This window comes from Raphanus sativus, chromosome 5 (genome assembly GCF_000801105.2).
Source record: "Raphanus sativus cultivar WK10039 chromosome 5, ASM80110v3, whole genome shotgun sequence".
In the NCBI taxonomy this organism is placed as follows: domain Eukaryota; kingdom Viridiplantae; phylum Streptophyta; class Magnoliopsida; order Brassicales; family Brassicaceae; genus Raphanus; species Raphanus sativus.
The window spans coordinates 31,384,815-31,409,968 of NC_079515.1; the positions used below are offsets into that span (position 1 = coordinate 31,384,815).

The 25,154-nt window shown below is 34.9% G+C and overlaps 4 protein-coding genes across 6 annotated transcripts; 1 reads left to right on the top strand and 3 right to left on the bottom strand.

Moving 5' to 3' along the window:
* The first annotated feature begins 2,073 nt into the window (after positions 1–2,073).
* LOC108860213 (aminotransferase ALD1, chloroplastic) lies at positions 2,074–6,262 on the top strand. The gene is made up of 10 exons (XM_018634115.2): positions 2,074–2,197; positions 2,309–2,334; positions 2,614–2,681; positions 2,808–2,924; positions 4,466–4,528; positions 4,658–4,762; positions 4,831–4,881; positions 5,044–5,364; positions 5,458–5,664; positions 5,759–6,262. The coding sequence occupies exons 1-10, from the start codon at positions 2,127–2,129 to the stop codon at positions 6,098–6,100; spliced, it is 1,371 nt and encodes a 456-aa protein (XP_018489617.1). The 5' UTR covers positions 2,074–2,126; the 3' UTR covers positions 6,101–6,262.
* Positions 6,263–6,913: 651 nt separating this feature from the next.
* On the bottom strand, positions 6,914–10,221 carry LOC108861255 (somatic embryogenesis receptor kinase 4-like). 3 transcript variants are annotated; one of them, XM_018635086.2, is made up of 10 exons: positions 9,816–10,221; positions 9,510–9,668; positions 9,363–9,434; positions 9,148–9,291; positions 8,987–9,055; positions 8,821–8,892; positions 8,521–8,732; positions 8,099–8,440; positions 7,482–7,876; positions 6,914–7,393 (listed from the first exon to the last, which is right to left on the bottom strand). In XM_018635086.2, the coding sequence occupies exons 1-10, from the start codon at positions 9,926–9,928 to the stop codon at positions 7,079–7,081; spliced, it is 1,893 nt and encodes a 630-aa protein (XP_018490588.1). In that variant the 5' UTR covers positions 9,929–10,221; the 3' UTR covers positions 6,914–7,078. The 3 variants fall into 3 exon arrangements, with proteins under 3 accessions (XP_018490588.1, XP_056867096.1, XP_018490589.1); XM_057011116.1 differs by having other exon boundaries at positions 9,148–9,301; positions 9,816–10,211; XM_018635087.2 differs by lacking the exon at positions 9,816–10,221 and having other exon boundaries at positions 9,148–9,301; positions 9,510–9,693.
* Positions 10,222–11,205: 984 nt separating this feature from the next.
* Positions 11,206–12,945, bottom strand: LOC108857776 (non-specific lipid transfer protein GPI-anchored 11). Its single transcript, XM_018631788.2, has 3 exons — positions 12,564–12,945; positions 12,437–12,472; positions 11,206–11,493 (listed from the first exon to the last, which is right to left on the bottom strand). The coding sequence occupies exons 1-3, from the start codon at positions 12,889–12,891 to the stop codon at positions 11,333–11,335; spliced, it is 525 nt and encodes a 174-aa protein (XP_018487290.1). The 5' UTR covers positions 12,892–12,945; the 3' UTR covers positions 11,206–11,332.
* Positions 12,946–16,787: 3,842 nt separating this feature from the next.
* Positions 16,788–24,856, bottom strand: LOC130512868 (probable disease resistance protein At1g58602). Its single transcript, XM_057011299.1, has 2 exons — positions 23,522–24,856; positions 16,788–17,361 (listed from the first exon to the last, which is right to left on the bottom strand). The coding sequence occupies exon 1, from the start codon at positions 24,829–24,831 to the stop codon at positions 23,533–23,535; it is 1,299 nt and encodes a 432-aa protein (XP_056867279.1). The 5' UTR covers positions 24,832–24,856; the 3' UTR covers positions 16,788–17,361; positions 23,522–23,532.
* Between the last annotated feature and the right edge of the window lie 298 nt (positions 24,857–25,154).

The following is a 25,154-nucleotide window of genomic DNA, read 5'->3' on the forward strand; positions in this document are numbered from 1 at the left end:
TTGCAGTTTTCCTTTCCCAATATTTAATAAATGATAATTATTATTTTAATTTTCTTCTTTTATAGTTTTCATGATACATGGGTGACCTCATAAGGACTGCGGAGTTTTCAAGTGGTAGTGGCCTGATCATATAAAACTATAATCTGTACTATATCCTGAATTCTGACCGACTAACTTCTTTAAAAGAAAAAGGAATTATTCGCTTTCAGAATATTCCATATTTCTACCAAACTTATTTTAATTTATAAATTGACTATTATGAATTTTCTTCCTCTTTATTATTGACTGTTCTCCTGATAGAATCAAAATATAGTCTGGTTTGGTTTATAAAAGAGTTGATACTTTTGTTTTTTATTCTCTTATAATGATGTTGAGATATATTAGTCTTGTATTTTTATTTTTTTAGGAAAAAGTATGTTGATTTCTACGAGGCTTCTTAGTCATTTCATAAGCATTTCATAACGCCATTCATACGCGACTTTCCTGAAGTCCTGTTAGTTAGATCAAGATACCAAAATCTGTTTCAAAGTTTGTGGTAAACTTAAAGTAGCATAAAGGTTTATTATTACTTGGTGGACAAACATTTCAGATTACTTGTCGAAAATGTTTTAAGACTGGTACGAGTCCACCTAATGGTGACATGCTATAGGACTTGTCTTGGTCTACAGAGTGGAACATAACCATTTGATCCCAAAGTATATTATTCCTTTTTAGCCAAATATGTAAATATCATTGAAAATGAAGAATTGGTGATTTACATGGTAAAGAAGACTGATTGCTTTCTTGGCAAAAAAGTTAAAAACAAGAGAAGCAGTAAGAGATGGATGTAGAAGATTGGGATCATCTAATCCTTAGCGTCATAAGATTGGGGATCATAATGAATGTATATATTGGCTAACAAGCTTTGTGATGACCTACACCAATTCAGCTGCTATGTTTAGAGATAAATCTCAACACTTGGTCGTGAGCATCAACTTCTCCAAGCTCGGTTTGGTTACTACACATGATAACATTCATAGAAGTCAAAAACAAGTAACTAGCGAAGTAGTTATATCCAATTAATTGGTCCCAAGTAGAAACCGTGGCACAAACTTACTTGTTGACCCCTAAAAAGTGATCAAAATGCATTTATGCTAAACTCGGGATCCGAATGTTAGTCTACTAGAACCTGCTTCATCGTGAAATTTGAAGCTTTTTTTCTTTCTAAACGCCTCTTTTTTGCTTAAGTTTCGTGTTTGTTGAAGTAAACTTAGCTTGAGAGAGAAGTAATCCTAATCCTAAGAGAGTTTGTAAATTTGAGAAGATAAGGATCAGAAGATATTTGGAATTATCTGATTATGTGTTTTACCTTTAGGATTAGGATAACTATTAAGCTATATATATCAATCTCGTGTTAAGGGCATTGAGTGTGTGTTTTGGAGAGTTGTGTTGATGTTTATAGTTTTGAGATAGTTTCTTAAGTAATAAAAAGAGTCAAGTTTTTATTAATCTTTGAGTACACACTTATCGTTTAAGAACAATAATTGGTATCAGAGCAAACGATTCATGGGAGATCTTGTCGTAGCAAATTCAAAGTCGAAGGAAGGGGAATCTTCGATCAAGTGCCCTATAGTGTTAGGGTTTTAACGCATATTAAAACCAGCATATAGTTACTCTTTTTATTATACCTTTAATAATGCACTTATGTATAAATTAACTGTTCCAATAGAAAGTTAAAAAAACAAACATAAATCTAAAATTTGTTTAAAATCTGTACTGAATGCAAAACGCCTCTTCGTGTAACAAAACGAAAATCCCCCCAAATGATGGCTTGCTAGAATTTTCGATGAATTTTAAGTACCTTCAGTTAAGGAGCTCTATTAAAAATATTATTGTTCTCGTATGTATTTGTCCAACATTTAATGGACAAGAACTAGACATGGTGTGAAGTCATCTGACTAAATAGCCGTGCATGGATTGGCTGCTTTGGAAATTTCTTCACTCTATCACTTGAAATCGACATGTGTATATCACATTTTAATAGTGGTTATTAGAACTTGCTTGGAGTATATATATATATACGTGCTTACTAGGTTGTATCATCGATATATAACACCTTCAAAGCTTTTATAACTTGGAACTAAAGAATGGTCAGTCTAACGTTCTTCAGTTCTGCGTCATCTTTATCCTCTTCTCCATCAAAAATTGTCAAGTCTAGGTACTGGTTCGCATTTGCAACGCAAGAAATATACTAAAGGTTTTTTCCTCTATCTTTATGGTATTATCGGTTTTTTCTGATATGTTGCACTACTCTTTCTTTATTCCACAGTTTAGAATTCGAGTTGAAGAAACATGGTAAGATTTCCTCATCTTTACTCTCAAAACTCTGATTTGTATGTACTTTTTATTCGCTATCGTCATAACCAAATTTTACCATGGGCAACTAGATCACTGGAGCAGAGTCCCAATTTTTACAATATATATGTATATTTGTATATAAATAGAACCTTTTAAAATTATATATTTTAATGCATCAGATAAATTCAATAAAAATTGGACAAAGACTACATATATTTTGAAACGGTTTCAGATACACTCTCTGTTCGTTGTTGTCTTAATGTCTTGTCTTCTCAGGTGGCTGCACAAAACTGGTCCGCAATGTGAATTTGGAGAAACTAAAGAACAACTATTTGTTTCCCGAAGTAATTTCATGATCTCTCTAACTTTTATTGAAAATTTTACATATGCCGATTTGGAATTGGAGGTTTCATATTTCACATGTCAGGAGTTATAAATTATAACTTATAATGGTGTTAATATATATATAGATAAGCAGACGCGAGCTTGAGCACGTTAAAAAGCATCCAAATGTACAATTAATAAGCCTTGGGACTGGTGATACAACAGAGCCTATACCGAAGCAGATCGCCTCAGACATGTCTAACGTAAGATTAACGTACTTTTGTTGTTTTTGAATTTCTATTTGCGCGTTTGTCGGTTTTCATCTGTTCCCTAATGAGTTTTTCTTGGGTTTGGGTTGACCCCTAGAGTGAACCTAATTCTTGGTAAAATATAAATCTGACAAATTACATGAAAATAAGTTTCAAAGAAAAAAAGGAAGAAGTATACATGAAATAAACCCAAAAGTACATGGACCGTTTAAAAACGCAACAGATACGAGTTGAGCTGGGTTTAATTGTTTTCTTTTTTTTGATAAAAGAGCTGGGTTTAATTGTTACATGGAAAAAACTTTCTATTTTGTAAATGTGTATGATGGCATTCTTCCAGTTTTCCTAGTTTTTTTTTTCCTTTTCCTAATATAAAAATTATGTTTCCAAATATTTTAACGTTTAAGTTTTCAGTTTGATGTTTTAGTTTGCAGTGCAAACAGAATAACAATAATTGGCAGTGATATATATAAGAGCACTTATTAACTTGTTAGATATATCTGACAAGGGATATCAACTATTAATAAAATACGAAAATTAATAGATATTATTTACTAATTGGATATCTTTTTTTTATTGAAAAACTCATACCTAAAAGAATATTATATTTAATTAATTATTTAAAAACTTGACGAGAAATCTAAAATGAAAATGCTCTAGTAGAACGGCCTAACTAATTAGGTCTAAGTTTTATCCAAATCCACAAGCCAAAGTGAGCCATATTTAAACTTGGTTAAATCCAATTAATCATAAATCCGATTATTGTCTAAACTAGAATTAGAACACTTCCACTGTTAACCTTAAAACCTCTTCCGGACTTAATCCCGAACGTCAAAAGTCAGCTGTCGTTCTCTTCTCGGTTCTTCAAATTATCCATCTTCTCAACGCTTATTTGTTGTTATGCTCGTCGACGCATGTGTCGGCTCTTTTGTCTCTAGCTAATAGCTTAATAGTATTTTATATATAATCTGTTTTGGTATATTAGATATATTTATGATGATGATATGAAAAAATTGGAATTATATGAGGAGACCAAGAAAAATCATGTTTTTTTTTTGACAAAGGGCTTTCAGAGAAAAATCATGTTAATCCTTGGCCAATGTCAATGCGTTGTGGATGTCTTTGTTTCTTCTTCTTAAACACGTGTCCGATTATGCTGCTAGAATTTGGCAAAAACAAAAAATAAGAATAATGTTTTTAATAAAGAGAAGTAATGTTTCTTTGTCACATGTCTATGATTTTGTAATTGCGTCTGTTGTGCTCTTTTTAGTGTAAAGTTTATTTAACTTGCATGACTTTGATAGGTTAGATCAATTTACTTTGTCTAACTGTTGTTCAGGTATTTCCTTGCATATGTGAAGAAACTATTAACTTTTGAGAATGAACTTATCATTTGCTTCTTTTATTCAAATAAAAGCACAAACCCTGGTCCAACTGGTCACATCCGAGATTTCAAAATCATTGGTGATACGTACTAGGGTAATATAATATCTGTAGAACGTTAAGTAATTTAGTGTGTTCCATTTTGGACCATTCAGTTTGCACATGCCCTATCAACTGTGGAAGGATATAGAGGGTATGGGCTGGAACAAGGAGATAAGGTAATTGTGGTCTTTCCTTATCAGCACGGTTACTTTATATTTTCAAAAAACTAAAGAAAGATATTAATTTGCATATATATAACTTATATAAGAGTGAGTGTCTTTTCCTATATTGATTTTTTTTACCAGGTTCTTAGGAAAGCTATTGCTGATACGTTCTATGGACATTTGCGCGTAAAAAGCAATGAAGTTTTTGTATCAGATGGTGCACAAAGCGATATTTCTCGTCTACAGGTATGGATCATGCGATGTTTCACGTAACACAATCTCTTGACGTTATGCTTACTTGATTTCATCCACAGTTACTCCTAGGTTCCGGTGTCACAATTGCTGTGCAAGATCCTACCTTCCCTGTACGTAATTTCATCGATTTTATTTTATATTTTCATCTTTACTTTCTTTCTATAATTTCTGGACATAAAAAGATTAATTGGCTAAAAGATGGAAACTAGAGAACTTCTTGTGAATGTTAGTCTTTGCCTCTTAATTATGTTGCCTTTTCTTTGTGGAATCAGGCTTACATAGATTCAGGGGTGATTATTGGCCAGACTGGTTATTTCCATGAAGCAACCAAGAAGTACCAAAATATTGTCTATATGCCTTGTGGACCTCAAAATAGTTTTTTCCCTGATCTATCAAAGACTCCAAGAACCGATGTCATCTTCTTTTGTTCTCCTAATAATCCTACTGGTTATGCGGCTTCAAAAACACAACTACATCAACTAGTTAAGTTTGCAAAGACCAATGGCTCTATTATTATTTTCGACTCTGCATATGCTGCATTTATCGAAGATGGCAGCCCACATTCAATATATGAAATCCCTGGTGCTCGAGAGGTGAGACGAGTTTTCATTTATATATTCCTAGGAGTTTTTCATTACATTCATATATGTATATTCACAACCACTCATCATATTACATTTTTCTAGGTTGCAATTGAAGTTTCATCATTCTCTAAGTTTGCTGGCTTCACTGGTGTTCGGCTTGGTTGGACTATCATCCCTGATGAGCTCTTGTACTCTAATGGTTTTCCCATTATAAATGATTTCCATCGCATTGTGACAACTTCCTTCAATGGAGCTTCAAATATCGCTCAGGCGGGTGGATTAGCATGCCTTTCTCCTGTTGGCCTTAAGGTATAAGTTGAATATTTTAGCATTAGTATATGAATATTTGTTTATTTCTGTTCAATATCATCTTTATTTTTCTTTGGTTAAACATGATATATAGGAGATACGCACGGTGATCAATTACTACAAAGAGAACAGAAAGATACTAATGGAGACTCTGACCTCGCTCGGCCTCACGGTTTATGGTGGCGTAAATGCTCCATACTTGTGGGTTCACTTTAGAGGATCGAAATCATGGGATGTGTTTGCTGAGATTCTTGAAAAGACTCACATAATTACAGTCCCTGGCTCAGGTTTTGGACCTGGTGGAGAAGAATATTTAAGGATCAGTGGGTTTGGACGTAGAGACGATATGGTTGAAGCATCAAGGAGGTTGCGAAGGTTCTTCAACACTCGAACCAAGCATTTTCCTTTTCACTCTTCCGCTTCTAATACAAATTAAGTTGAACGCATCACGGGACTTATATTTACCTTGCCTTTAATACCTCCCACTTGTGTATTATGATGTATAAAAATAAAAGCTCTGGGAGACTGGGACCATGTTTAACTTCTATTCATAAATAATGAATAATTATACTTTCAAAACAAAATAAATTTGCAATAAAATTAAAGTAAATTTTACTTTTCGACTATTGGGAAAGAAAAAATAAACGTGTTAACAGAAACTAACCACATTCTGTTACCTTCATACCTTTATGTTGAAGCACCATTTCAATGGAGAAGGGACTAACAATGATTATTGCTAATTCATTATATAAAACACTACATTCTATTAAATATTCGCAACATTTTTATAAGAACATTTTTATTAGAAAGTTTTCAATAAATTCTCTAGAGAGTATTTCATAATTAAAAAAAGAATGATTAGAAAATAAAAGAGAGTGAAAAATGAGCTTTCAAATGTGAATCTTTGATATCCATGAGAACACCATGAGACACCTTTAGTCATAAACACATACAAAAAGGTGATATTTTTCGTTTTTTCTTGGTGGTTTTTTTTATAAAGGGCTTTGGTTTTCATATCATTTAGTTTCTATTTATTTATTTATTTCCATGGCAAGACTTTTTTATCTACTTAGAAATGAAGCAACCGTTATTTAATTTTTTTTTTAAAGAATGTTAAATTTATTCAAATCAAAAAAGTTTTTTGTACAAACTAGGATCAACTAAGATGTAGTTTGTGGCATTTTTAAAACCAAAGAAAAGCAACCGTTATTTAAACTGAACGCTAACGTTTTTCTTTTAGCTCTAAACAAGACGGGTGATATATTTTTATTGGTTCGTAAACAATTATCGTAGAGACAATTTGTACTGTTACTGTTTTGTTAAAGATGTAAAAGTGAATGTTGGGTTTTGCATCTAAAAGCTTCACGAATCATATATATTGAAGAACCTCCATGAGCCCTTTCTAAAAGGGTTATTATCTTGGACCCGTGGGATAATCGTTTTCTATGATGGAATTGGAACTTGGGATGAACCATTCAGTGCCAAGTTGAGGATAGTTAGAATCATTTGTCAAAATCTCTTCATTTTGCCATTCTTCCCATTTCTCAGCTAAACCTTCTCCTTCAAGCATTCTCACCACTTCCGACATCTTGGGACGTTCCAAAGAAGAACTCTGAGTGCAGAGCAGAGCCATTTTGATCAGCTGCTCCACTTCTTTCTCCACGTACTTTCCTTCTAACTCTACGTCCACAATACTTTCAAACTTTTTCTCTTTCAAAACCTCTTTCACCTAAGAAAACACACTTACACCGTCAAAAAAATAGCAGTTTTGTACTCTAAAAAAAAGATGATTTAAGAAAATCATGAAACATACATACCCAGTCGAGTAACATGATATCATCGTCATTAGCAAGCCGAGCAAGATCGAAAGCCTTTTGTCCAGTGATGAGCTCAAGAAGCATGACACCGTATCCAAAAACATCAGTTTTTTCAGAAGATTTTCCGGTCGAAAGGTACTCAGGGGCTATATGCCCAATCGTACCACGTACAGCAGTTGTCACATGAGAGTCATTATAATTCATTAGCTTTGCTAGCCCAAAATCTCCAACCACAGCTTCAAACTCTTCGTCTAACAATATGTTGGCAGCTTTCACGTCACGGTGAATGATTTTTTGCTCGCACTGATCATGTAAATATGCAAGCCCCCTTGCTGCCCCCAGAGCGACATGCTTCCTTTTTGGCCAATCAAGTACTGGATTGCCTTCAAGTCGTTCTAAAACATGATAGATACATATAAGATTGCATAATTTGAATGGAAAATCTCATAAAATGGATTGTTTTTTAACCATAAGAAGAACACATAAAAGAGGAAAATAATCAAAAGAAGTTTCATCAAAAAAAAAAAAGACTATTATACCTCTATTTTATAAATATATAATAAATAATAAAATAAATAATTTTAAAACCTGCATGTTGTACGCAGTGGGATAGATACCTCTTAAACAAGAAGCAACACTCCCATTAGCCATGTAGGGATAAACGAGCAATCTTTCAGTTGGAGTCATGCAAAAGCCACGAAGACGAAGCAAGTTCCTATGAACAGCCATACTAATCATCTCGACCTCGGTTTGGAACTGAAGCTCTCCACCCTGGGTACGTTCTTCCTTTAGTCTTTTCACAGCCACTAGCGAGCCATCGGCTAAACGTCCTTTATAAACTTTCCCAAAACCACCTCTCCCCAATACATTTTTGTTGCTAAAGTTATCTGTAGCAACAAGCAGTTCACGCAATGAAAATCTTCTGAGTTGTCCGAAATGAACCTCTGGGTTTTCTTCAGCTGCAAAACATTAAAAACAATAATCAGCCAGAGAAGTTTTAGTGGAAAGGGGAAATAGAGATGAAGAAAGTTTGACTAACCAGGTACATCAAAAAAGCGATCATGTTGTCTACTTCTTATCCACCAAGCAAACGCAATGGCTGGAAATGCAAATAGAACTGCTGCACCTGCAGCAACTCCCCCTGCTACTGCTACAGTCATTCGACTCCTTGATGCTGGAGGTGAAGGTGGTGGAGTAGAGACAGGTGGAGGTGGAGATGCTGGAGGCTGCCGTAAATTATTATTAGCAAAACTGCATGCAAATAAAATTTCAGACAGCTAAGTAACGCATTTATCATGAATATCTCCACCGACCCGAGAACAAGACAAGAAAGCAAAACCTAATAGGAGTGAACAGCGAGAAGGAACCATTAACAGGAATATCTCCATTGAGTTGATTGTTTGAGACATCCCTGCATTTTAGGATGATATTGTTTTTTTTTTGTCATAACTCAAGATCCCATCAACTAATATTTTCTAGAGTAATGAAGACAGAGTTACACTCACAGAACTTGCAGTGATACAGCAGTCAAAGACAATGGAATTTCGCCAGACAAGTTGTTGTTATTAAGACGCCTAATCCACCCACATACAGTAATATACCATGTCATTAATATTAACCAAAACTGAAAAAAGATGAAGATGTAAGAGAGAAGAAGGATACATACAAGAATCGGAGTTTGTCTAGTTTGCCAAGAGAGGAAGGGATAGGACCGCTTAGTTTGTTCTGATAAAGATCCAAGCTAACTAGTTCCCTCAAGTCTCCAAGCTCTGTAGGTATCTCCCCAGTAATGTTGTTGCTATAAAGCTCCCTGTCATTAACTATAATTTTTAATAATATAATTTTATTATTGTTGAAAATCTCTCTATTCTTTGTACTTACAAGTACTGCAAGTATGGAAGCTGACCAAGCTCTGGTACAAGTTGACCAGACAGTTTTGCATTCCCCAAGTCACTGACCAAACATCAAAACAGTGACTTTTTTTTTTGAATCAGTTCAAATTTTTTTTTGGAACAGAGAGGAACTTACACACGAACAACTCTGTTCTCAGGATTGCAAGTAACATGAAACCATGTACATGGAGAAACACTGTTCTGATTATCCCAGCTTTGGAGTGCGTCTGTAGGATCAGAAAAACTTTCCTTCATCGCGGTTAAAGCCTCACCTTCTGAGTTTCCGACGACGACTCTGAGAAGCAAATCGGAAAGAAGGATCAGCCAAATAAAACTACGACGTGGCCATTCCATTTTTTTTTTGGTAAATTGTCAAGAGTAAAAGAAAAAATCCTTAAGAGATTTATGAGTGAACTTTTCAAGGCAGCCATTGGATTCAAACCTTTGACGAAGGAGATAAACAAGGGGAGAAAGGTCTTCCTGCACACGTTTTCCAGACCGTTGACCAAGAATACAAAAACGACAAGAACTCTCAAATTTCTTCTGATTGCTCATCGTTGACTTGATTAGGAAACTTAGATGTGACTGGAAGGGGCAGAAGCTCAACTAGACTCTGTTCGATCTTAGGCTAAAGACAGTAAAGTTTTGGGAGAAAACCTGATCGAAGGAACACTGATCGAATCAATTTACGCTTGGTTAGGCCTGGGCGGAAAGGGTATCCGTTAGGATCATAATTGTTTTCAGGTAATATACTTTGGATTCGGATAAAATTTATAACACTATCTAAATTTCATTTTGGTTCCTAACTCATTTTGTATTCGGTTAAAATACTTTTAAGCTTTGGATATTTTTGGATACTATATAAAAATAAACATAAATTTGAGTGTTAAAGTACTTATTTAGAGTTGACAAACAAAATACTTATTCCAGATATTAATTTGAATTTGGGATGAAACTCTTTTGCTTTTTTTTTGGATATCTACTTGGATTTGAGTAATAGTATTTCGGGTTGGGATATATTTTTATATCACTTTACATGATCCATTCAATTATATCTATATCTCAAACTGAATACGATTCGATTTTTTTGGTTAAAATTGGTTTGGGTCTCAAATTTTAGATTTTCGCCATGCCTAATGATGCAAGATCAGAAACTGAACCTAGCTAACCAAATTTCAACCATGAAGATCACTCCGAGAAACTGATCTGGAAAATGATCATTTTTAATTGGTTTCAATATTTTTTCTAATAATACAAATATCTTCTCTATTAAAACATGATCATTTTTAATTTTTGTTCTGTTAATAAATATTTGGTCCATTATTTAACAACTAATTATTTATTCTGAATTATACGGTTATTAGTCCACTAAACATATTTGCGGGACTCACAAATATTTAGTTATTACAGTCAAATATCAATTCAAATTTATATTACTGATTTACGGTTAATAGTCCACTAAACATATTAATTCAATTATTATTATTTATATAATAAACAAAAATATATGATATTTTTATATATAAGCTTTAATTGACTATTCCAATTTTCAGGATTAATCCGTTACACATACTGGCATACACAATTTTATATAGAAATATAAGAAACATGTTAAACCAATATATTAAGAAACATTTTTTTCTCAAAAAAAAAGTTTTAATTTTTATATTAATAAAAATAAAACTAATGCTATATATATAAGATATATTAACCTATTTACTGAAATCATCAAGTAAAATAAAGTATATATAAATTTAACATAAACTATATATATTAATTTTAAAAGAACGGGCTTTAAAAGAGCGGATAAAAATCTAGTTAGTGATTATAAAGCTAAAAAGAGAATTCTCATTTATAAAATCAAACAAATGGAGGGAAAATGTAATCGGCCAAACTCTTCAGAACAAAAAAAGAAAGAAACAATTCAAGTACGGAAGCAATACAATTGACCTAAACAACTCAATAGAAAGAAGAGGAGATGAGGGTGATAAATAGAGCAGATGCAAAAGAGATAGAGACCAAAGACGCATCGGAACTCCCGGCAGGGACTGACGCTGGAGTTGCCGCATTTGCTTCACTTGACGAAGATGGCGCACCTGCTCCGGCCGTGGGAGATAAAGCTGTTCACACCATATACCCCAAAAATGCTAAATCATTATATCGAAGAACTTTTATATTTCATATTAAATGACATTTTAAAGTAAAAATTATGCTACAAAATAAGCGTGGTTTTATCAGTAACTTTTTCTACTGATTTGTCTCCTTTTTTAAAACTTGATTAGTAAAAAAATATGTTAATTAAATTTCAGTAGTTAAAAAAATATAATATTTAAATATTTTCTTAGTTTGTGTAGAAATAATTAAACTGTTCCAGATTTGAAACGGAACAAGTATTAGATAAAAAAATTACAACACTATATTATTTGGAAAATTTTCAATACTCTTAATGAAAGCATATAATATTAAAATTTAAGGATAAATATGCTCGCAAATATATGTAGATAAATGTATAAATTTAATCAAATTTCGAATTCAGTAATTCATTATGATGTTTACATTATGATTCAAACATATTTTGAATAAATTGTATCACTGAATTTAAAGTATGGTTGCAAACCGGGCTTCGTAGCCTGGTGGTAATGGAACCTCGGCTGAGGTGTCCGCCACCCAGCTTCGAAACCCGGCCACAGCGATTTAACATCCTTACTGACACCAGAGATATCAAAAAAAAAAAAAAAAAAAGTATGGTTGCATAAATGTAGCACCCCAGTTTGATCTAAAGCATTTGATTAATACCCGAACACAAACCAAAAACACTTATTTATTTGAATAGATTTTAGTTACATTGAACATAGTTATCCAAAAGTAACAATTAGAAAACTCAACTAAATTGATCCGGATTGATCAATCTTTAAAATCATTTTTAACCGAATCATAAACCAATTCGAATCAAAATTCTCAAACCAAATTAAAAGAACTCTGTTTAAGTGCACATCTACTATTACAGAATAAACAAAGAACCGAAAATATCTTAGCAGCGGAACAAAGCATGAGAGAACATACCAGGGGCACTAGCAGGTGGAGATGCAGAGACAGCGACTGCAAACAACATTTTATAAAACTAAGATACAATAAAATGCCGTAAATATATGAACCAACTATATAAAATATCTAGAAAAAGAAAACTTACGGCCGCAACGAGCAGATGGAGGAGCAGCAACTTTACAAACTGAAGGAAGAGAAGCAGCTTTAGCAAGATCAAGAGTAACACCTAGAGAGGCACTGTTCTTGAAACCCTCACAAATACATTCAGGTCCTGACCTAACCACAGTCTTGAGACCTGAGCAACATGTTCCTTCAGGCTTCTCCACCGTACTACCACTCGTGACGAACGACAAACAATCAGCCATGTTTAGTATCAACGAGGAGCAGTCCACTGCGATGGCTCTCTCGCCGGACATTAATGCGACCACCGTGAAGATCATGAGAATAGATGTTTGCATTGTTATTGACGCCATTGTAATTGGGAGAAGAAAATTATTATGTTGGTGTGTTTGTTTCGGGGAGTCCCTAGCCTGCTAAATAAATGGAATTTGCCTTTTTTGTATACATTATTGTTTATTTAGAATTGTTTTCGCCGAAAGAGAAGACATGAATCATTACTTTCTCAGTGTAAATGCTTTATGGAAATTAAAATCACTTTTTATGTTTAAAATTCGGTCGTTGCCAAAGTACTAGAGATTGGTATAATTGTAATACTATAGCGAAAACTTGTGACAAATATATGAGTTGTTTATTAAGATTGTTTTATCAGAATTAACATAAATTTCAATTACAATTTGTTAACAACTATAGCTAACCTTTTTTAACGAGGATATTATTACATTTGTAAATAACTTTTTTTGTAAGAACAATTTGTTAACAACCTTTCAACTTAGTTGATCGATTATGGCTACTTTGTTACAAGCCACTCACTTACTCGTTTTCATCTGTGTAGTATAACAGAGCTGAGAGCTCTGTAGCATAACTGATTGTTAATGAAAAGTGACCAAGTCTAATTATGCTGTCAGAAAATAAATATAAATTGTAGGCAACGATGAACTGTAATCAAACGAGTGTAATGATGGGCTTTGGTGGAGAGGGTGCCACGAAATGAATGCAAAGGTGGCAAAGATTTCCTTTTACAGTCGTATATAAAGTGAGACTATTATAAAATGCTTTCATGCACTTCATTTCTCGAGAAAAGTTATATATCCACAGTCACAATCTGATTTCTCAACGATAGTTTAAGTCGTCTTATTATGTTACTCCCTCCATTTCCTAATACTTGATATTACAAAGAAAAACACCAATTTTTTAAAAAATTACTTTTTTACTAAACAACTATTAAAACTGTAAATAAAAAATTAAATCAACAAATTATTAGAAAAACTATAAAATATAATTAGTTAAACGGTCTCCAATAAAATAAACATTGCATTGATATTTTAGAACATTTTCTATTTTAAAACACTGCAAATCTTCTAAAACATCAAAAGCTATGAAACAAAAAAAATACTAACTAGGTATCTTTTTAATCCCACATAATCAAATAATTCTAAATTTTTTTTTTGAATGAATGTAAAATTATATTCAAGCAAAAAACCCTGTTACATCAAGTGCATCTGTTTTTATTTATATACTCCAACTACTAAAGAATCAAAAAATCTTCAAAAAACTTTAAGTTTGATTTGGGACTTGTCTCGTTCCGAACCATGCGCGAAGACTCCTCTCCAAATACGCATGACCCTTTGTCTTGACAGCAAGGAGGTGAATCCTTATCGTTTTGTCGATGAGATTGCTCAAAATAGCAGCCACTTTCGGTTCTTCTCCATGCCTCCTTGCATTGTGCTCTCTCCAAATGCTATGGACTGCAATCTGGAAAGAATATCTGATGAGGAACATCTCTGTGTGAGGATAACTCGTACCAGAAACAATTGTTCCAATAGTATCCCAATCAGTAGAAAAAATTCTAAATTTTTATCATACCTAAACTTCTGACTTTTTCCGTTATACAAAGAGAAGTAACACCTCACTACTTACTGATCCATTTTTCTCCTTCACCACCACCTTCCTCTGCTGACACAATATGGTAGTGCCTTATTGCGCTCCAGGGAGGAGGAGGGGGGGGAGGGGGCGAAGGCGGGCTGGTGACCGGAGTGCATCGTTTCCACTTGGTTGAGGAAGCTGAGTACTTTTCGTGTAGCCAAACTTTTTTTTTCTCTCTCTCTCTCTATTTTCTAATTAGTCACTTCATCGTTATTGTTGAGGTTTGATTAATAGAATAATTGTCAATTATAAGAAAAAATACTTTTATTCATAATTGTATAAACACTCAACCAGAGTCCTATTTTTATTGGTTGAGCTTCCATAAAAATTCTTTAATCACAGATTTCTAGTGTGAATGAAGAAACCATAACCCTTCAAACCTTTAGTGAGGTTCAGAAAAATTATTAGGAGTGAATATTCCGGTGGGCGTTTTTACTTTAACTGGGGTATCTATTTGAGTTCGATTCAGATTTTTTTAGGTTTTAAATTCAAGGAAATAGAGATTTAAACTCAATTTAGATATTTATATTTTTTCGTTTGAGATTGGTTCGATCTTTTCAGTATTGGTTTGATTCAAATATCCATTTAAACTATGTACACAAATTCAAAAATCTCAATATACCTTAAAAGCCAAAAATAAAAACAGTATACAATATATAATTTTAAATATTTTATGAAAATATCTAAATTTAATTTGATTTAGATATTTGAATGGAGAACCAATATGTATTTAGGGTATTTATGGTGTTGTATGTTTTTGGATATTTTCAGATATTTAATTCTAGCTATTTTCAAATGTTTTAGATAATCCACAATATTTTTGTGCATTTTGAACATTTTAAAATATTAAATTTAAAATAATTAATATATTTAAATCTATAGTTTTGGTTCAGATATATTCAAGTATCTGAAATATTATGGTTCATGTCAGATTTGGATCTAGTTTTTTAGATACCAAGATTTTAAACTCATTTAAATATTTTAGTTGTTTTAGTTCAGATTTGATATAAAATATTTTGGTTCAATCGGATTCTTCGAATCCAAACATATATTTTGTCCAGCCTTAAATACTATGTCTGCAAATAAAAAAACCAAGAGAGGAGAAGATAGAAAGGATTTGAAGCAGTTGTTCTCTTTTGGCTCTTTTGAAGGTTTGGAGCAGTTATGAGGAAGCCTAACACATGACTGCTCCAAACATGAGCCACGAGCATTACGCGCTTGGAAGTATCCATGGAAAACTAGGTGAGACAACACTGATTTGACCATATACGATCTCCCAATGACTTGAAATTAAAGAGCCAAGCTCCAAATCCATTGAACTGAGCCAGAAATCTCTTGCCATCACCGCAAGGTCCGCAACCGAGTCTGAACCGTTGCATGCAAGCACTCCAACCAAACCCAAAAGCCTCACCACCAGATGCATAACAATTTACCCACATAAAGATAAACAAAATAAGGTACGAGTTTGAGCCGCAAATGAGATCGCAAAAACTATACGACCAAGAATCCAGAAGTCACCGGAGAAGCCGATCACAACCAAGATTCAGAAGGATCATCGCCGATGATCCTTCTTAGGGATGTCAAACAGGTTGATCCGTCCCGTCCCGTCTCGTACCGCAGCAGGCTCATCTCTTTGCGGGTCACGGCGGGTCAGGCCCGCGCGGGCTGCGGTCTCCAAAAGGTCGTTCCAAGCCCGTACCGCAAATTGCACACTCCTTTACAGGCTGTCCCGCGGGACATACGTTAATGTAATGTATCCGATCATGCTTGACACTACAGGCCACTCCAGAATACTTCCTGATGCTGCATGCTGCTCTAAGATGCCTCAGGCTGCTCCCCTACATAACCAAGTTCACATAATTAATATACATGAAATGTCTACAATGAAAATTCTTCAAAATTTGTAATATATTATGCATATTTTCTCTATTAAAAGTGCATATAGAACATGAGATGATTACATATATATATATATATATATATAAACAAAAAGTGCATGTAAAAATGAGATGTTAATGTATATTCTATTCTATTGATGTAACAAGATAATAATGATAAGTAACAAGAGAACATGAAGAATAAAATACATATCAAAGAAGGCTCTAATCAGTAACAAGACTAACTCTTTCAGCTGAACGACATCATTGTTATAGAATTAAATAGCTTAGTCGATCAAGGCTCTAACCATAGCTTATTCTCGTTACCGCTTTGATCAGTGCTTAGTCTTGTTCATGTTATCTTAACCAAATAAAATAGTTATAGTTAATTTTGTCACACTCAAACATATTTACATACCAATTAAAGATAATTTCAGAATATGTTTTTCATTAGCTTATAACTCCTAAGTTCATAACCAATTTTTTAGTTTTAATGAATAAAAACTAAATATAATCAAACACCAAAATTAAGCTGCTAATCCCAAAATTAATTAAAAACACCAAATTAAAACACTAATGGAGCTCAAAACATCATCGTTGGAGCTCGAATCATCATTGCTGAAGCTTTTTTCTTTTTTCAGAGGAAAGTCATATAAATTACCTTTTTTACTCTTTTTTTTTGAGGTAAAACAAGAATTGAAGAGGAAAAAAATGCGGGTCTTTGTAATCCCGCAGACCCGCATCGTCCCGTCCCGCAAAAGACCGAGTCCCGCAAAGACCCATCCCGCAAAGCCCGCTAATTTGCGGGTATGTAAAATCTCGGCCTAATTCCGTCCCGCGACAGTTCTTTACGGGCCAAACCCGCGGTCCAGGTCCATGATTGACATCTCTACGGGTATGTAAAATCTCGGCCCAATCCCGTCCCGCGACAGTTCTTTACGGGCCAAACCCGCGGTCCAGGTCCATGATGATTCATCGCATGCAAACACCCAAACACCAATAGCCAAGCTAAAACCTTGAGATCTAACAGTAGATATTAAAATTTGAGACTTAGAATCAAAGCATAAACCAAAAATTTCACAAACTAAATAAAGAAGAAAACATAAAGCATGTTGTGAAAGTGTGTTTTATTATTGAATCAAAGTGTTCCTTATATAGGAAATACATGGCGACATGGGCCTAAATACAATGGGCCATAAACGGGCCAAGATTACAAGTAAATATCTAATGGGCTGGACATCCATAAACATAATATTTATAACACTCCCCCTTGGATGCCAGAACCATATAGAGCTTGTAGTGTGCTTAATGTTGCCTCGTTAAAACCTTACTCGGAAAACCCAGTGGGACAAAACCGAAGTGAAGGAAAAAGAGTACAACACACACTACTCCCCCTGTTCTGGACCTCCGTTCTTCAAGTCTGGCGCATGGACACTTTGATGGTTTAGCTTCATGGGCGCCAAGTCTTGAACTGGTCCTTCTGTTGCCACGTCCCAAACGGATAGGTATACTTCATAGATGTGTAGTTGGTGTAGACATGGTGAAGAAGTCGGCTAACATTTCTCATGACTGAACTTGTAGTACTTTGTGCTTCTTCATCATTCTCCAAATGTGTATAACCTGTTTGAGACCTTGTATAAACCTGTAACATTTATTAAAACCAAACAATCCTTTTTCTTTTGGGTTTGGTTAGTATAAATCAATCTCAAACTTTTAGTTCCTTAGAAAGTAACTTAGGATATATTGATCATGTCCCATTGTCTCATGTTCGGACATGCCAAATTTATCTAAGTAAAGTGCCAATAACACTTATGGCAGGAAACGTGTATGGCTTTAGTATCAATGTCTTATGGTCTGAACATATCTATAAAACTTATCCGACCTAGTATGGCTTGCCATATCAAGGCGCCAATCATATCAATACATTTCTTTTGGTCGGATGTGCATAAGTCTTAAAAGTACTTATGTAAAATCTTTCCTGGACCAAGGACACATGCCTTGTCCATAGCCATACCACGATTTGAATATAGTGGTCACTGGAACCAGTTTAGTCGGAACAGGATCGAGGAGACCGAGCCGGAACGGGGCCGGAACAAGACCGAGATGATTACATGGTCCATCTTTCTTAGATAAATTTCGACCATGAATGCCTTAGTATATCCATGATCTACTCGAATCATGCTATGTCCATTGTGTGTGTCCCGTTCATAGCTTTTGACCAAACTCTTCATGAAACTTCTTTATTATATGTCCATAACTTGTTCATGAATGGCTATCATGCTATAATTTGATGTTCATCAAAACTAAGCCACTTTTGGATCAATATGCCGTTCCCCTTACTATGGACGTTTCAGGTCGGACAAGACCGAAGGGAACGGATCGGAACGGGCTGGACTATAACCAAGATGATTAAGGTCGAACTAGGTCGGACGTGATCCTAGTTGATATGGGTCTTTGGTCGTGAATCTGATGGATTCATCCTCTTATTCTCTTTTGACCATATCACATTCTATTCTTGGTACTTTGGATCATAGATCTCAAGACATATTCATGGCTATCATCTCCACTATAGATCATTGTATTCTTATCATAGCCTGTCCAAAAATCAATCGATCTAATCATCATTTCTTTAAGTATGAACACAAGGAATTTCCTTCATAATATATGCATGGAGTGTTCAGGGACGTTCTTATAGAACTCCTTTCACTAAGTATTACTTAGTCTTATCCTTTACATGCATTATATGCCTTATATGCAGCTGCCTTTTGTTTCAGTCCATGAATAGCTTAGAAACAAAACTATTCTATGAGAATTTATTTTCTCATCTTTCTGATACTCTTATCATTTCTTTATCCAGTGATCAATCATGCTGCTTACTACATTTCTCTTTTCTTATATCCAGACCTTTATCACTTTCGGATTTGTAGTAGCATCCACCACATAGGAGTATATCTCCTTATAATCTGTTCCTTGGTCTTTGTGAGTATCCTTGTGTAATCAAGCCATTCCTTGAATGCTTTAAATAGGAATATGAACACCTTAGTCCATGTCTCACGATTTCTTTTCCTTTCCCACACATGACCCATTTTTCACTGGTTTTATCTTATCAGATGGTGTTTCTATATATGGCCAATACACCCATCTCTTTTATAGATTCTTTGAATCTTTCTTAAACCCCCACAGTTTCTTTTAGTCTATGAATGCATTCTTGTATTCTCGTGGGTTCTGATCCTCGCTTATATCTTTTAAACTCAAGTGCTATTTTCTTATGCATCTTTATCTTTTGTGTATGTATGTGTCGACACTTCTTTTATAGTGTTCCATTGTGTTCCAGACATGAACTAATCGATTAGAGATTTCATTCTTACTAAGAACCTTTATTACCTTGCAGTTTGGCGTCCCAAACTACATGGTCTGGTATCTTAGATGTTCAGCTGCGCAGCCTTATCTAAATGTCTGGTCTGGTTTCCCTTATGACCTCGGATATGTCATTTATTTGCACCTTTCTTTTTATTTCCGAGGTTCCTTATCTTATGGAACATATTGGTCTATCTTTAGACTCTATAGCAACTTGATTATGTCTCTTCTAGGACATTAATTTCGTGGTGCTTAAGCTGGTATGACTTAGTCATTCTTTTTATTTTCTTTTCGGGTCTAATCTGTCTGGCATTCTTTTAGCTAGCTTTGTATGATCTTTCTTTGGACGTCTTAAATCATATTCTCTGGTCCGAGGATCTTGCCAAGACAAGGATGGTTAATACCATTCCATTTCTCTTTATACTTGTACCAGCTTATTTCTTTCTCCCCTGATGTTGGATAGTCGGATTCATCATGTAATCCGTAAACCTGGCCTTAATCTGATCACCCATATTTTGGCTCAAGGTCTCTTATAAAATCGTGGGAGGAAGACATTCTCATATCCAACATATATTCCCAATCTTATTTCATCTTCTTATGAGGTTCCATCCTAGACGGCACATATTATTGTGGTGGTCTATACATAATATCTTAGGATGTTCTATGTCTGGATCATGACCCTTTATAATTATTAGATGGGAATATCTATGCTCACTTTATATGGCCTGATGCATCTTATCTTTCATACATGTAAATCCATAATGTCTCCAAGCTTATAGACTTTGAAAGTCTGAACCTTATAGGTTATGGTCTGTTCGACCAAGCTCTTATATCTTATGGCCTGTTTGGCCAGACTATCACATTCTGTTTGGCTATCATGTTCATGTTTTTATAGTATGGTCATGGACCACACGGGGTGTGTATTCCCCCTCATGAACATGCTATAAATTTGTTTGTGTAAGGACACTAAACCATTATGCCATTTCGTGATGCTTGGGACAATTGAGCCTCATGAGTTTCCCTTGTGTACATGTTTCACAACGTGAGATTTCTATGGGATAACTCTTTGTGCCTTTGTAATATTAAACTTTGCATCAAGTTTGGACTAGGATGGCTAATCCGGTCATGCCATAAAGTGTTTAATTTCGTAGGTCAACCAATCTGGTTACCTAGGCCATGTGCCTTTATCATACTGATCTTTGGCATAGTCTAGATCAGTAGAGAATGCAGGTATAGTCTCGACCATTTTCTATGGTCTTGGGCAATTTTTCTGTTCTCATATATCTGAAGGAACTTTTGTTTCATTTGCCCATTGGTTCAATGCGGAAACCATTCATTTTTAAATCTTTATAACTCAATGGGTCTTTTATTGGGTGTATATAATGCCTTGGCCGAGTGACTATACTCTTATTTATAAACTCATATATACTCTTATCTATATCATAGAGTTTTGATGTCGAGATTTTTTTTTTGCCAAGGCATCTGAAGTCTCATAATCCATCTGATCATTTTCTTCTTCATGAGTTTCATACTCTATTTGATCAGTATGGTCATGATCCATGTCATCTTCACCATCTCGGTAAGCCATGTTGGCTTCCGGATTTTTCTTCAAACTCTCTATGTAAAGCTCATACAAGTGCTTTGGAGTTTGGCAATTATTTGCCCAGTGATTACCCATACCACATTTGTGACACAAATAAGATTTTATTTAAGGTTTAAAAGACACACTTCAACCTCGACCACGGCTAAAGCCGGGTGTGGTACTGCGGCCTCGTCCTCGCCCATGTGTCTTAAATGTGTCACGACCTCGTCCATAACCTTTCCCACGGCTAGGGCCGGAATGGTTGTTGTGCTGGACGAGATTACTTTCTTTCTTATGCTCCAAAGTCAGCCTAGAAATGTCGGGTAATGATTTTGTACCAAGAGGTCTCATCTCACTGTTTCTCATTAATAACTCATTATTGGTCTCAGCCAATAGTAAACAGGAGATCAAATCAGTATAGGTGGTGAAACCTCTTTCTCTATACTGCTGTTGCAGTAACACATTAGAGAAAGTCTTGTTCAGTTACTTCTTCACCACATTGTTTCAACATTGAAACAATCTTAAACAGAACCGAGTTGTATTCATCTACAGACTTATAGTATTGAAATCTCAGGTTCTTCCACTCAAATTTTATCCTTTGGTAATAGCACCGTTTTATGGTGATCATATCTCCGTTGTAAGGCGATCCAAAGTTCTAGTGGATTTTCTTTACTGGGATACTGATTTCTTTAGACTCTCATTTAGATGGTGGCTAATAACTAATATTGCCATGTATCAATCTTTCTCGTTTGGCAATATCGCCTTATGTGATTCATTCACCAAGTCCTTTTGACTTTAGGATAACCTCGGTATCCAGTGCACATTTTAAATGATTATCTCTTTAGAGATTTAGGACAGCATAATCCAAGTTGATTTTCGACATCTCATATTATATATCACTCAATCTTTATAAGAAAATCAATCATATAAATCGTGTGATCAAGCAAACAATCGAGTTAATGATTTCCTAATAAACAAGTCACACGGCTTAGATATATGTCTAAAATATAAAGTTTTTCCTTTCATAGAACGTTTCTGAAAATATAAATTTTCTGAAAATAGAAAGTTTCCTTTTATAGTAAGTTTCTAAAAATAGAAAGTTTCTTTTTATAGTAAGTTTCTAAAAATAAAAAGTTTCCTTTTATAGTAAGTTTCAGAAAATAGAAAGTTTCCTTTTATAGTAAGTTTCTAAAAATAGAAAGTTTCATTTTCTAGAAATATTCTGAAAATATAAAGTTTTTTTTTTATAGTAAGTTTCTAGGGTTTATAATAAATCGATCATAATTATGTTTTAGGAGATGATCAACTTCAAAGTTTAAAATCGATTTGATCATTCAGATCAATGATGTTTTCGAGATTCAGCAAGCCATTGAGGCTGTGATTTTAATTGATTAACAATCTCATATCGAACTTTAGGTTTAAGAGCTCCGATTTACTCATGGATGGGTTTGGACTTATTAATCTAGGTTGTTAGGGATTTTGCAAGATTTTAATTGTCATAACCTTTAACATCAAACCAAAATTCGATTGTTTGTGTTCTCTTTTAGAGTTTCAGACAGTTTACCTTTGTTTAGAGAAGATCTGAAACCGGACTACTAAGAGAAAGAGAGATCGTAGATGGATTAGGGTTTTGACGGTGCAGCTTAGAACGGGAGGTGAGCGCGCGTCTGAAATCGGATTGATGTGAGGTTTGCGGCACTGGATTCTTCTCGTCGAGAGCTTCAAATGGATAGGTTGATCGTCATCTGAGTCCTTACGGTTAGAGAGATATGACAGTTTGAAGTTGCGGCCGAAATTAGGGTTTTAGGTCACTTGACGGCGCGTCTTAGAATAGCGATTGAGGGCGCGTCCGATGTCAGATAGAGTCGAGGCCGACGGCGTTGGATTCGTCTCGTCAAGAGCTTCAATTTGGTATGTGGCTCGTCGTCTGGATCCATACGGTTGAAGAGAATGAGCTGTTTGAAGTGGCGCCGTCAATTAGGGTTTTTGAGGTAGCTCGGGATTTCAGAGTTTCGTGCTGATAACGTGTTGTGAAAGTGTGTTTTATTATTGAATCAAAGTGTTCCTTATATAGGAAATACATGGCGACATGGGCCTAAATACAATGGGCCATAAACGGGCCAAGATTACAAGTAAATATCTAATGGGCTGGACATCCATAAACATAATATTTATAACAAAGCAAATTATATAGACAACAAACTTACGCCTCAAATATTTAGCTGTGTGGTAATAGTATATTACCTAGTATAAAGTCAAGCTTTCCCTCCAAATCTAACAGAAATAACGTGCTGGACTTTGTAATAATCTTCCCCTCCTTCTGATAGACTCTGCTTCCATTCCTCTCCCATACACAAATATTTTAAAGAAGTGAGAAATTGTATCCCATTAGGAACCTCCTTTAATTTTGCACAATAACTGACATCCAGAGTATGAAGAAGGGGCATTGAACCTTCTTCTACTATCCACTCTTCCCACTCATGTAATCCAAGAAATAATAGCATCTGCAACTGAGGAAACCCACCCCTCGAGCAAACCATTCTCCTCCCACAGAAAGATCTTTTGCCTAAATCAACCTCTTTCAAGTGCAGCAACTTCTCTAGAATCAGCATTGGATCCTCTTTCAAACAACAACCAGTTAGAGATATGGTTGTAAGGTGAGAAGGAAGGTGTGTCTCATCAGGTAACCCTGGCATGTATATACACAACTCCAGCTTTTTCAGATGGATACAATCCAAAACAAATCCTTTGTCGTCATCATTCGAGGGAGCACAAACCTTGAAATGATTGTAATCTATGCTAAGACTTTCCAGATGTCTCAGTTTACTTAGAGACGAAGATAGGGTTTCCATGGTACACCCCTCTTCGTTGAATATGATTAAGAGATTCCTTAGCCTTGTCATACAGTGAAGATCCGTCACACTGCTATGCTTTGTTGAGAAGAACTTCAGCGTCTCCAAGTTGATTAGGTTACCTAATTCCAACTTTGTCTTATCATGCATTCTCCCTGAAGGTAACGAAAGGTACCTCAACTCTTGCATCCCTTTAAAAATGTTTGGCACGTAAAGTGGATATCTTGCATATAAGCATAAGTTTAAATAAACCAGCTGCTTCAGATTCCGCATTGAAGAAGGTAGACAAGATACATGTGCTTTATATAAACTTAGATATCTTAAATGGATGAGCTTTCCAATGCTAGATGGTATCTTCCCTCCTTCAAAATGCGCTCTAGAGAGATCCAAAACCCTCATCAAATGTAGCCTCTCAAAGAATAAACCTGATGCTCTCCAGCCTGAACCCCAAATAAACAAGAGAGACCTAAGGCTTGGACTATTCACTTCCTTCTCCATACTAAATGTCTCATCAGGCCGATGTACAGCGAGTTTACGAGGTTTACGATGAGATTTAGAGTATGCAGTTGACGATGATGAACCGTGAACAATTTGTAGGAAGTTCTCTTCTTCGGTTTTAAGCAGACAAACTTCTCTCATCATGTCATGCAAGTGACATGTTTCAAATCTTGAAGTAGAAGCATTTTTTTCAGAAATAACCATGTTTCTTTTCACCAATTCTGCTATGTACCCCCACTACAAGAAAACAGCACTTTGGCGAGGAAAATTAACGAGGAAATAAAATCCTCGTAAAATTACGTCGACTTTACGAGGAAATTACAAAGAAAGAATAAAACGTCGTTATTTCCTCGTAAAGTAACGAAGAAAACATTTCCTCGTTAAAACAACGTAATGTTACGTGGTTTTAACAAGGAAATTCTCTTTCCTCGTTAACACCACGTAAAGCTTGCATCATCTTTACGAGGAAATGAGGAAATAGCGTTTCCTCGTAAACACAACGTATATTCGCGTCTTCTTTACGAGGA